The sequence below is a fragment of the Ambystoma mexicanum genome, chromosome 11 (assembly GCF_040938575.1).
Source record: "Ambystoma mexicanum isolate Mex_15411 chromosome 11, UKY_AmexF1_1, whole genome shotgun sequence".
Classification (NCBI taxonomy): Eukaryota; Metazoa; Chordata; class Amphibia; order Caudata; family Ambystomatidae; genus Ambystoma; species Ambystoma mexicanum.
In genome coordinates, this window is record NC_090934.1 from 1,243,755,309 (window position 1) to 1,243,769,182 (window position 13,874).

The window sequence follows — 13,874 nt, forward strand, 5'->3', positions numbered from 1 at the left end:
TATCACTTCCGCCTCAGTTATCGGGCTTTCCAACACCTCTCTCGTGTTTGCAGCCAGCAGGGTCGTCGGGATACGGGATAGATACTGCTCGATCTCACCTTCAGTGGCGTCTGACTGGGGTGAGTATAGCTCCTCGTAGAATTTATGAAACGTGGAGCGTATACTGCCCTGATCTGTAGTAACCGTGCCCTCCGCCGTTGTTATACATGGAATGTCGGTCGGACCCCTCTCCCCCCTTACTGCTCTGGCCAACAGCCTCCCCGGTCGCTCGCTCTCACCATAGCGGCGAGCGGCCGCCGGTCTGTCAAAGTAGCGGATCTCTTGATCCGCCGCCTCATTGAATTCGTCCAGTGCGTTTTTTAGGTCTAAGGCTAACTGAGGCGTCGGTTGAAGCTCATATTGTGACTGTGTAGCAGCTATTTGTGTTTCGAGGCGCTGCATCCTATTCCTTATATCTTTGAGGATGCCACTCTCACTCGATATAGAGGCGCCTCTAATACACACCTTGAATGCTTGCCACAAAGTCGCCTGGCGAGACACAGAATTATCATTAAATGCAAAATACTCCAGTATGTGCTGTTCCAGCGTGTTCCTATAGACCAGGTCACGCAGCGCTGCAGGTTTAAACCTCCAAGGGGGTCTATTCACTGCTTCGCCCGGTATTCGGAGGTCCAGCACTATCGGTGAGTGGTCAGAGAACGTCCTGGGCAGTATCTGTGCTGCGAGTACCCAGGCCAACACTACGTTGTCTAGTAGCCACATGTCTATCCTGGAATGCATGTCGTGCACCGTGGAGTAATAGGTGTATCCCCTCTCGGATGGGTGTAATGTCCTCCATGCATCTTTTAGCCCCAGGTCTGCCATATGAGCCATTATCGCTTGGGCGGCCTTAGTCAAAGTTCTCACCTGTGTTGAGGTGCGATCCATGTCCACATTCAAAATGGTATTGAAGTCCCCCCCGCAAATCAGGTGAGCAGTTGGATAGTGGGCCAGCAACCCGAAGAGTTCGGTGTAAAACACCGGGTCATCCAGGTTGGGACCGTAGATATTGAGGAGGACCACCTCTCTATCTTGCAAATTGCCATGTACCAAGACATACCTGCCCCCTGGATCACACCTCACCTCCTTGCACGTAAATCGGAGGGTTCTGTGTAACAGTATTGCTACTCCCCTGGCCCTATTCGAGTAGGTTGTGAAGTATTGATGGGTTCCCCACTTCGGCGCCAGTTGTTCCCCGTGTTGCGGGCCAATGTGTGTCTCCTGTAAGAATAGGATTTGTGGGGCATGTCTGTTAATGTAGGCCATGATTTTCCTTTTCTCAACCTTGGAACCCAGGCCCCGAACATTCCAACTCATGATTCTGATATTCTCAGAGCTCCTACCCGCCATCCCGTTCAGTGTGAATGCATTGTGAATCTGTAGAAGAGTGTCTCATATAGTTCCCATTCGTGCAAGTATGTTGTAACCTCGTGCTTTTAACTTTCTCCCCATAACAATAACACATCCCCACTTCCGTCCCGATTCCACCTCCCCCCACCCTCACAGCACCCCGAACTTCTACTGTGCTTAAAGAAACCCCCTCCCCCCCACTAACTTTTAGCATATGCACCTGCAATTGGGGGGCCTGCGGAGATCCCCAGGGCCGATGCTCTTTCAGACTTAGAAAAAAACAAAACACTTAATCGGGTCCGGCATTACTCTCACACATATTAATGGCGGCAAGGACAGTCCCCACGTAGCACAAACCGTAGACACTGATTTCCCACCTTAATGAGTGTCCCCCTCCGGGGAGAACTGTTGAAGTAAGTGGAGCGGGCATGCATTGCCGTACCTCTCCGGGCCCTCCCCAGGGAAGTCATTCTTGATTAGCGTCCTCGGCGCTCCCCACGACCGTAGGGATGTGCGTCTCCACAAAGTTGGCGGCCTCCTCAGGGAAGGTGAAGAAATGGACTTTGTTCTTGTACAGGATCTTCAGTCTCGCCGGGTAGAGCATTGCATATTGGACCTGTCGTTCCCTTAGCAGTTTCTTGACACCCGTGAATTGTTTCCTTTCTTGTTGTACCGCCAGTGTAAAGTCAGGGAAGATCCGTATCACGCTAGCCTTCCATCTCAGCTCCTGCTTCTCTCTTGCCGTACGTAATATCAAGTCCCTGTCCCTGTAGTTAAGCACACGTGCGATTATTGGTCTCGGGTACGCACCGGGTTTCGGCTTTGGAGCCATAGATCTGTGTGCACGCTCTATTAGGAACATGGGGGACCACCCTGGGTCGCCCAGCAGGTCGCGGAGGAGGGCCTCAACTCCTTTCTCCATAGAGCCCTTCGTCGCATCTTCAGGCACCCCTACAATACGGATGTTGTTGCGTCTTGATCTCGCCTCCAAGTCCTCGCATTTAGATTTAACAGTTCCCAGTTCAATCGCCATTGTGGACACCGTGCTTTTCAGGTTTTCGAGCGCCTCCTCCGCGCCTGATATTCTGGTTTCCGCTTCGGCTATGCGCGTCGTAGTTTTATCCAGTTTAGCCTTAATGGATGCCACATTTGCAGTGATCCCGTCGAGTTTGTCGTTCAGGGCGCCGAACCCCTGCTGCATAGCGAGGAACACCGCTTGGGGGTCCATCTGAGCTTGCGGTGTCGTTTGTTGATCTGGGGTGGGCGCCGGGGGCTCCATCTGCGAGGTGGTTTCCTTCTGGATATTTGTGGTGTACTTGTCGATGGCCCCCCTAGTCTTCTTGGATCCCAGGCTCTTGGGCATTATCCGCTGTTATTTGTATGGACTGATCGCCCCAGGCCACCACGACCCTCAGCACACCCGCCGACAGGCGTCCCCGATGCCTCCGGTGCGCAGGGTCGCGTGATCGAGTGTCGTCCCTCCTCGGCAACCCCCAGCGGACCAACTCTGGGCCCCCAATGTTCAGGTCGTGCGTTGTCAAGCCACGGGAGGGGGGGGGGTCAAGAGACCGTGCCGTAGAGGAGACCTCAAGCCTCTGGAGCGAGGGCCGTCGGGGGCCCGATTAGCAGTTAGGAAGTGTAGCCGTCGGCTCCCGCCAGGCAGGCAAGGTTCCCGTGTTCCGCCGTAGCAGTCGATGGATGGTGGGGCGATGCCGAGGGGCCGAGATGAGGGCCACAGTATCCAACCGGGTTAAGCAGCGCGGTGGGGAGAGGCCAGTAATGAAGGTTCCTCCGCGAGCAGGCCGCGGATTGCGCTCGCTTTCTCCCGGGCTCCTCCCCTCTTCCAGGCGGCCGCGTAAAGGCCCCAGGCGCGGGCGCTCTCCAGAGCCGCGATAAGTCAGGATAGCAGCAGGCGTTCGGCCCAGAATTTCACCTCCGGGTAGCCCAGTCACCACCGCACCCTCCGTGCGTCGCCCGGGTGTAACCGGACCCGTTGTGCGGATATATTTGGAGCTCGGCCCTGGTTCACTCCGGAGCTCACACAGAAGCGGCCATCTTCCTCTGTGCGCAACAGCGCCCCCCGTCTCTCCAGATCTTTAACCCTCCCCCTTCAGGTCTGTAGTAGTGGCGGCAGTGGTTTGTAGAGTAGATTCAGCAACTGTGACCCGCTCAGATGGTTGACCGACATCTTGTCGGAGTAGCTGCACGTCCACTTTAATTTCGTCTATTCTGGTCTCGAGGGATGTCCGGAGGGAAGCGATTGCTGCTAGTATCTGGTTGTCTTGGGAGTCTTGTGTAGGAACCGATGGCATCGCCTGAGCACTATTTGACTCCTGAAGTGTCCCAGCAGGCTTGTTCCTATTAACAAACGGTTCCATGGCATTAGTTTTCCCTTTATGGTTGGAAGGAGACATTAGCAGTGGATGATTGTGATAGCACATTGGGCCTCATTCCGAGTATGGCGGTAAGGGATAGCGGCCACCGCTAACGAGAGCGGTGGCGGTAATCCCTTACCGCCATACTCCGAGTTCCCTTAGCGCCATGGTGCTTTTAACACCTGCTTTTAGCAGGCGTTAAATACCATGGCGCTAAGGGACCTTGATGTTAATTACGCCACCGTAATTTACGGTGGCGTAATTGACGCCTTCCCCACTCCCATTATGCCCTATGGGGCAAGAATGGGAATGGGGAAGGGTAAATGGGGATTGGGGAATTACCGCCCCGCCAACCTTGGAATGGGGCGGTAATTCCGCCAACCACCAAGGCGCTGCCGGTCCGGGTACGGCGTCAACCAAGGCGTTAATAGCGCCATTGGTTAGCGCCGTACTCGGAATGAGGCCCATTGGCTCCTCGTCGTATAATAAGATAAGCTGGACGTAATAGCTGATGGAGCACGGAGCTCAGTCGCAGTTTCGCTCCCCCAACTCCTCCAATGAAGCCCTATTGGTGCAGGGGATGACACTCAAGTTTAACAGTAGTGGGGTCACCAGTTGCTGCAGTAGGGCAATGTAAAGGAGGAGGATGGGTGAGTGCGCCAAGACTGTGTTGCTATGTGGAGCCAATTTATAGTGGTGGTGAAGAGGCAACACTGCAGGTACTAGCGTTGGTATGGTTGGTTCAGGTTAAATAGCAGCAGTGGGCCCTGGGTGATGTTTCCCACAGTCTCCACAAGATGGCCAGCGAAATTGCCAGTGCCTCCCCACTGGTGCACTCTGTTGCACTCTGGCCGGAATGGGTGCCTCGAGCAGGAGGCGCAACGGGCCCTAGGCGGGACCCAAGCACAGCAGTCGAGCCTATGCCCGTGGGTCCGGACAGTGCCTTGCACAGCTGCAGGCAGACTCAGATGGATCAAGCGGCATCGGCACCCGGCAATCAGCCTGTGGCATGCTGCCTGCAGTGATTAGGACCGTTCCATATCTACTTTGCTATGCAGCAACTCGAGGCGGGAGGACAGGCTGCTCACCTTTACTTATACTCCGACCAACAGGTCCACCCCTTGTCGGGCCAGATGCTCGGTCCACTGGTCAAAGGGGCAGATCCGTGTTTCGTGCTTGGTCTAGTCATTTCACTCCGCTTGACTTCACAGCCCTGCGGCGGCCGCCATCTTGGATGGGGTGGGCCGTACTCCGGCGTGGTTTTCTCCTCATTTGCTGCTCCGATTCATGTTGGACAAAAAGCGATCAGGCAGGTGACAGATTCCCCAACACAAAGCTATGTATATGCGCAGTTTCAGGTTTTATTGGCTACCACTAACAGGATTGTTTCGGAATCGCAATGGGAGCACAAGCCAGCTGCGTCCTCCATGCATGGGCCACGCCGAGATCCTGAAAGTCCTTGAATCCCTTTTCATTTATTAAATTCCACTTCCACCTGTTCTGATGGTACGGATATGTTCTTTTGTAATATCAAACCATCTCATTCATTTATTCAGGCCGACAATCTAACTGAGAATGACTATAATTAATTACATCCAAAATCATGTACTCAGGTGAACCGAAGTGAGCAGTCTCGTTCAAATCTGATTGGTTGCAAGCACCACCTTTTCCCAATGCAGGAGTTTAAACATAGAACAGCTTATTCAGTTCAGTTCAGAGCCTAAAGGGAATCCCTCTGGGTCGCTGTGACCGGGGAACCGAAACTGTCAGCTGTAGAGCGGAGCACAGAGACACGAAACTGACACGGAAACCAGACGCCTTTGGCCAGGAAAGGCGAGACAACAAATGTAGCCCGAAAGGTGGCTACACTGAAGCTCACTTACCGAATAGACACGGGAGCATCTTGCCATGTCCACAGCAACGCCGAGACGAGAGTGACCCCGAAAAGGGACGCAGAATGCTGCGAACAAGAAACCAAAGCGAGAACAAGCCCATGGGCTACCAGAGGCTCAGGACGGAATCCCACAGCCCAGAGGACGCAAACCGAGAACAAACGTATGTGGGCTGGTGGAAAGTAAGAGGAGGTTCGGGTAGCTGAGGAAAGCACAGAAAGAGCCGCATAAGGGTCAGAGGACATTTTGGTTTAAAACACAGAGAAATATGAAGAAGCAGGGGGGTAGTTACCCCAGTTTAATATGAATGCATGACAAATTAATGTTTAATCAGTCAACGCAAGGAAAAAGGAACATAAGCTTGGCAGAAGAGTGAATCAGGCTATTTTGGACAATAATTGTGAGTCTGGGACCTGCAATGAATTGAAGTAGAGCACATAAGGGAGACAGAGACTCTAACGGAAAACAAGTTTGGAAGAAAGGAACTGGGTCTTGGCAGGAGTGTACACCAAGTCCTCTCAATTTTTGCAAGTCTGGGATTCGCACCCATCAGAAATAACAGGGGCTCATGCTCTATACAAGAAAGAAAGAATATATGTGATAATTGGGTCTTGGCAGAAGAGTACACACAGACACCTCAAGTATTGAGAGTCTGGGATTCGGACCCAAATAGAAGGCTGGAACCAAAAGGGTTTTAAAACCCTAGGACTGAGAAACGTGGTGAATCCTTTGGGAAAAGTTTTGTGCTCTATGAGAAGGAACTGGAAAGACCTTTGTCTATTTGCAGTCTAGGGGAAAGGAGCAAACCCCTAAAACTAGAACAATATTGAACATTGTTTTGTGTTTTATCTGAGAAGAGTCTGAAGAGACATTTATCCCTTTTTGAAATCTAGGGGAAAGGAGAAAACACCTAATATTGGAACGTTATTTTCTTGAACATTGTTTTGAATCCTTCGGAAGCTGGCTAGCTAAGAACATTTATGTTGTTTTGATGAACACTATTTGTTTTAGAGTGAGATCACCCTTGCACCGTTTTGTTAGTTTATAGTGTGAGGGACAGAAGTAGGTTTTGGAGAAGTGACTGGGACAGACTTTATACTTTGGACCTCCCTTTCATTAGTTAATTTTAGGTAGGGACACCACTTTAGATTTAGGGAGAGAAAGGCCTTTTTCCCAACCGTTCTTGATCAATAAAAGTCTATACCCAAAAACATGTCACGCTTGTGTCCAAGCCTTACTTCTGGTACCTCACAAGTGACACTCGGTCTGATCATAAGAGGGACGGCAGTTGCTGGCCTTGAAATGGACATTTGTATTATACTTCTGCCCTTATTGTGCGACGCCTGGGTGTCTCTTCACAAACACATCAAGCCTTTCTAAGGCCTCTGCAACTTAGAAAGCGTTCTGCAATATTTTGTCCTGTGCCTTGAAACATGGGGGTATGTCGCCACGGATTCCCTGTAGTTGTGGTGTAATCATCTATATGGGGGCACTGTGCCCATCTCTAGAGATGCATTTGCCTGTCCACATATCCTTCCCCTTCTGCACAGCGAAGTGTGCGTTTGATCTGTTGTCTGGGTGTTTTTTCTACAGGCTGTGTGAAATGCCCACTGTTCCTGCCTATCTCCCCGACCTTCACCCTTGACATGCCTTCCTCATTTATGCCTACTTGGGTGAAATGAGAGAAGAAAAGTCAGCCTGCAACTGAGAAGCCAGCAGGCGTAGCTGGCGCCCTGCAGCGAAGGCCGACAGGAAAGGCTAATGCCTGTCTGGCCCTGTATGTCCATGGATGACCCTACCCACCCTACCTCTACCAAGGTATGTCGTCATATGTACCACTGGCAGCAAAGTCAGGTTAACTATGTGGCCCTGAACCCGACTCGCTTAACATCACACCTTCTGTGTATCTTCCACCTGCTGTTCTGGCCTTTGCTCTAGGAAAGATGCCCAGAGCAATCACATGCAATCACATACTTACTGGCGGGTCCCCACCCCGGCCCACCAGTACTACAACCATCACCACCCATCCCTGCCTCAACATTCTTACGCAAGCTTGCTGCACAGCACACTCTGCGATCCACTATGCGTCTACCAGCAGTACACCACCGCTCACGTTGAGAAATGAGCGCCTCAGGTCCCGTACCCTCGGCTACTTCAAACTCACACCTAACCGCCCTGAGCCGACCCCCTCCATCCAGCCAAAGCCTGTGGTGCCTCCTCGCACTAAGAGGCTTGATCATTTACCATCAACCACTCCTGCCAGCTCTACCCTTAGACACCCGACACCGTAACCACCTGCAGGTCCCCAAAAAACTCGCTCCTAACACACCCCAGGTCATATTAGTGTGACCCACACCATGCACAAACAAGAGGATGTAGATACCCTATGCCCTCCTATACTCAAAGACTGACACACTGCTTCTTTATCACAGTCTCTGGAAGAATGAAAGTGGGAACCACCTTTGGACCCCACAGCCAATACTCTTAAAAAGGAGCCCTAATCAATGCGGATCCATTACAGCACATTCGCTGGATATATCCGACCTCATCTCTTCACAGAAGCTTACATTATTAGCCAACAAGGAAACATGGCTGCACGTGACCCTTGGCCCAGCTCTGTCCATAGCCATTCCTCTTAACTATATAATCCACAGGAAAGACAGACCTGACCTCAGAGGAGGTGGGGTGGCCTCGCTCGCCAGGGCTCCCTAGCCATCAGAGGAATCAGCAACACTGCATGGAGTACAGGGGGAATTACTCTCTACCAAACTAACCCTCACTCATACTAGAACAAAGGCGATACATCTGATCTACAGGGCGCCTGGACCACTAATCTCTTTCGAAAAGGATATCTTGCAGGCTATATCAACTAACTACAAACCATCATCAAAGACTATCCTTTTGGGAGACCTACACCTAGGCTTTATTGATGCAAAGGATGGTAACACTCAATCATTAGCCAACGCCCTGACAGCTTTAGGCTTTAAACAACACATCCTTAGCCCTACGCATGCCAACGGATGTATACTTGACTGGTAAGCTGACCTGAACTTCAACATCTCAGTCAAGTCAAATACGCCTGCCCCTGTCCGACCACAACATTATTTCCTTCACCATACCTAGGCCTAAGACAACACCTACTGTTCTGCCTACAGGCTCCCCAGACTAGCACAGAGCTAAAAAAACAGCACTGCTACCAATATTCTACCTCTGCTGGACGTGATTGTATCCCCTGTGACACTAGCAGATGACCCAGCTGCACTGGTTGATATTTACAACACGACTGTGACCAAAGCCGCTTAGCGTAAAACCAAACTCCTATCACACTCCAACTCGTGGTTCACTGTGGACCTGAAAGCCTTATGCCTAAAAAAACAAGAGTTAGGAACCAAGTGGATAAATGCCCCGCTAGAGTCGAACAAAGACCACTTCGACACCACAGCATAGGCATATACAAAAGCACCCCTAACAGCTAAAAAATCTGTCTACAACGTTAAAGTTGCCAATGCTAGCTTCAGTTCCTGTGAACCATTTTCTATTCTACGGGAACTAGAAATACCCACGCCCCCCACATCTAGCTGTACTAAAGACCGCACATGGTGTGCCAATATCCAAAACGCCTTGCTAGACAAACTTGCTGTGCGCCCAAACAAAATACTTCTAAAAATAAATGTGCTTGTTCCAACCCCTACTGCCAAAGCAGTCCCGCACTTCCTGCATCTCTTGAATTTAACTTCAAACTCGTCTCCGAAACAGAGACTGTACAAATTATCAACAGCCTAAAGCCCTTGAGATGCCAAGGGGACATTTGCCTAGCAGCAGTGATTAAAGACTGCGCTGGATCACTTGCTCCCTTTGTCACCTCGCTGATTAATGCCTTGTTCGCCACCAGCACTGTCCCAACTAACTTAAAGGATGCCTGGATCTTCCCCTTCTTAAAAAAACAGACTATTGACCCAGATACTCTAACTATCGCCCCATTACTACCGTCCCTTTTCTCCTTAAAATTCTTGACAGAGCAGCATACATCCAAATCCATTCATTTCTGGAGTCGAACAATCTCCTAGGCTTATGGCAATCAGGCTTCAGACTGGGCCAGGGCACAGAAATAGCCCTTTTAGACTACATCAATCAAATGGATGAAATCAAAGATTCTGGCAAAGCATCCATGCTACTCCTACTGGACCTGTCAGAAGCCTTTGACCTCGATGACCACCAAATCCTGTGTTGACACCTTTCATCAGCAGCTCACTTATCAGAACAGTCCTCTGCCTGGACCTCCTCCTTCCTATCAAACAGATCCTTCAGAGGGTTCCATGCGTTAATATCCCCGCAAAAATATCGCCATATTTTTGCTGCAATATTAAAGGCATGGAACTTGCGTGGATACCCCCGCAACCCCTGCATTATTTTTAAAGGAGCGAGGACACCCCTGCAACTCCCGCTCCCAAAAACCCAAAAATGATCCCCCGCAAAAATATTGCCTATGCCCGTTCCAGACGACCATATATTACGGCAATATTTTTGGTGGAGATAATATGTAGTGATACCCTTCAGAGCTTTCTCAGATACTGACTCAGACCTACCTACCCCCCCATCTCTTGGAGCGTCCCCCAAGGCTCCTGTGTCCCTCCCAACCTGTATCATGTATTCACCAAACCCATATTTAATATCTTAAACGACTTAGGCATCTCCTACACAGCACTGATAATCAGGACAGGGAGAGACGCTTGCTACTGTGGTACTGTCCTTGACTGCAGAGACAGGAAAAGTCAAGCGGTTCATCACAGCCGGTGAGTCGAGGGGAGAACCGATAAGAAACCGAACTGTGTTGAACGAAAGTTGCAAATGGCAAATTGAGGGAAAATCAGAGAACTTAACTTCTAAGGGGAAAAGCAACTGGAGAGGGGTCCAGCACCACGTGGGTGCTCATTCGAAAGACTCTGGTTAATTTCCCCAGTGTTGAAACTACCGATACCAGAAGGCTGTGGGAAAGCTGCAAGAAAAGGTCAAAGTGGTCATAATAATAATAATTAATAATAATAATTTAGCATTTATATAGCGCTATGAACCCTCAGGTATCTGAGCACTGCTTATACCCACGGTGTGTGATGCTCATTTTTCAACCTCGGAAGGATGAAAGGCTGAGTTTGGCACGGCCAGGATTCGAACCTGCGTCAGCAGGCTCTGCACAGATGTCAAAGCGAGCGCTCTACTCTCTGTGTTATCAGAGCAGCATGCATGGGTCATACAGGGGTCTAGCAAAATTCTCTGTACGGTCGAAAGTCTTTGATTGACAAACAATTGGAAAGCTAAGGGAGATGAATCCCGCATAGTGATAAAGGAGAAGGAACATTGTATTAGCAGGAGTGAACCCGACGGAGGGATGCCTACAGAAAGGGGCAAAGGATGAGGCCCCAATGAACACTGTGGTGACAAGAGTGAACCCGATGGAGGGATGGCCACAGTGAATTGTTTAAAAAACATTAGAACACCCTAGCGGTGTTTGCAGTAACGTGAATCTGGTATAGCACGCAGATTGACTAAAGACCGGAAAAAAGTAAGCAAAGCAAAGCTTACCTACAAGGCGGCGGCACCGACGAGCGTAATTTAATTAATTATGTTGCGGCCGCCGCCCAAACAGATTCACTTGCAGCTTACAGTACTGGAACTATTAAAGTTCTGTGTGCTGTGTTGCCTTCGAAGCATGCCTGGTGTGCCCGAGCCTGTTACCCACCGGCTTTCACTTGCAACTGTCCAGACTTCTCTGTTTTTTGCCAGTGACTAGCTTTTCGACATGCTAGGCAGGAATCGGTCTCTCCTTTTATGACCAAAACAGGCCTGGCCTGGAACGAACTCCTTCCATGCACCCTAGACCTGGATGATTGGGCTTGTAGGAGACACTGCTCTTATTTATCTTTTTATCAGCATGTTTAGGTACTTTAAAAACATTGTGTACTTTATCACCTAAAGTCTCCCTAAATAGCATCCTTCCTTCATATGTAATTTCAAGGCACAGTCCTTTGAGATCCTTCTGTACGTCAGTTCCTCAAGCAGAAAGTGACACCTTCCTGAGACAAAAGCACCCCATCAAGGAAACAAACTTCCTTTAGTTTTGACTTGCCGAAAAGACACTTTGGGCTGCAGTGCACTGAAACACCCACATTATGTGAAAAGACATGTTGGGCTGCAGTGCACTGAAAAAAACATGTTATGGAAAAAGACACGTTGAGCTGCAGTAGAATGCTATAAAGGCATGGGAGAAACGTAAGTACCTCACAGTTAGTAATAAAAGCTACAGCTACATAGGGCCTCAGGACCCTGGCGCTCCCCTAATGAACGGTGCCGGTACGGGGCCAGCAACGTTCATTACGGGATGCCCTATTACGAGGCCTGCTAGCGGGTCCTGCTTTTCTCGTCTGGTTTGCCCAGACGTGAAAAGCGGGTCCTGCTAGCAGGCCAGGATGCTAACAACGGGCCCGTCATTAACGGGCCGGTTGTTAGCATCCTCCCCATTCCCATTGAGCCCTATGGGTATGGAGATTGATTTTTACCGGGTCCAAGAAAAGGGCAATTACTGGGTCCGCCAAGGTCGGCATAACCCGGTTATTGCCCTTTTCTTGGACCCGGTAAAAAATAATTACCGGCGGCAGCCGTGCCCTTAATAAGGGCATGGCTACAACCAGGGTCGTAATGAGGCCCATAGTAAATATGGGTAAAAAAGCTGTATTAGACAGATTTGATTTATAAATGACATGTGAATAATTTTGAAATAGAAACTTTTCATTAGGAAACGCCCTTTCCAACCTATGACCCTTTTCGAAATTAATACTTGCTGCCTCACCACGAATTTGGCAGTAACCCTTAAATGTGGCAGTAACACTATAACCTCCGCATTTAAGGGTCCACCAAATCACTGGTTTGGCAGGACTTACCTCCAGCTCTGAGCTGGTGGCAAATCCGCTGCGATTTTGACAATTTTTGGCGCAATTACCGCCGTGCTAATACCACCGAAGTCCCGAATGGGCCCAATGGGGAATGAGGACTTACTGTTCCGCCCAACCCGTGATCCGGTGCTAATAGTGCTGGGGGGTTTGGCGTAACGCTACCGCCGGGGATACCGCCCAACTCGTGATGAGGGCCTTAATGTCTGCAACATTTATGTATCATTTTCCATTTTTTTCTACTTTAATTAAACATTTCTCATTAATAGCTTTATAGACCTGCAGCTCAGGCTATTCCTGTCTATAACTATGCTGATTAATACAACTCCCATACCCTCCTACAACCAATATATATATATATATATATATATATATATATATATATATATATGTATATATATACACACACACACACACACACACACACCCACACACACACACACACACACACACACACACACACCAGAGTAGATACACATGCTGAAAATCGACCCTTAGTACCCACTTGATTACTGTGTACACCCCCTATGAATCTTCCCTCCCAGCAGCCCAGGGTTCTCTGTCTATAATAGTGCTGATATCTCCCCAAATGCTGATGAGATGGATTTACCTGACGGACACAGAATTTTCACTGTAGAGTTCTTTCACTGCATCGATATCTGCATCAAGTTGGGGATGTCTGTATAAATCAGCAGCACACGTACCCTAAAAAAATAGGTAGGACAAAGCAAAAGCAAGGTTGGTGGGAGGTGCACGAATGGGAGCAGTGAAAGAAAATGTGGCATGCAGAGAGAATATTATATAGTGAACAAGATTTAGAAAAAAGTGAGTGATGTGGAGGTGACCCCAAAAACAGCCAATTACAGAGCACAGAGGCAGTTGTAGTGTAAGGTGCCTTTACTAAAGAGCATTTTTGGATTTAATGATATATACTGGGCGATGAACGGGTACTAATATCAACATAACTTAGGAAACAGGGTCTGGAAGACATTACAACGTTATTTTTTTTTTTCAAAATTCTCTCTATTAAACATTTTAATGCCAGAGCAGACAAATAAGAATGCAACACATATCTCGTCTTGTACCAGAGTCCACCCATGTTTAGATAACACCAATTAAACAATCATAACAGTTGTAACCCCTTCCATCTCCCCCCACCCTCCCCTGTGAGACAGTGCGGGCCCCAATATGAGAACTCAGTCTACGGGCTTTACGGAACCTGGGGGATGCATGCAGCCCCTACAGTGTCAGGACTCTTATATGCGTCCAGAAAA

General features: G+C 49.3%; 1 protein-coding gene across 4 annotated transcripts in view; it reads right to left on the reverse strand.

Moving 5' to 3' along the window:
* The window catches only part of PARP6 (poly(ADP-ribose) polymerase family member 6), a 628,157-nt gene that overhangs the window by 442,682 nt on the left and 171,601 nt on the right, over positions 1–13,874 (reverse strand). For all 4 annotated transcript variants that reach the window (XM_069624646.1, XM_069624644.1, XM_069624645.1 and 1 more), the window contains exon 4: positions 13,211–13,305. In XM_069624646.1, the coding sequence (XP_069480747.1) occupies positions 13,211–13,305 (95 nt within the window). The remainder of the gene's footprint in view (positions 1–13,210; positions 13,306–13,874) is intronic.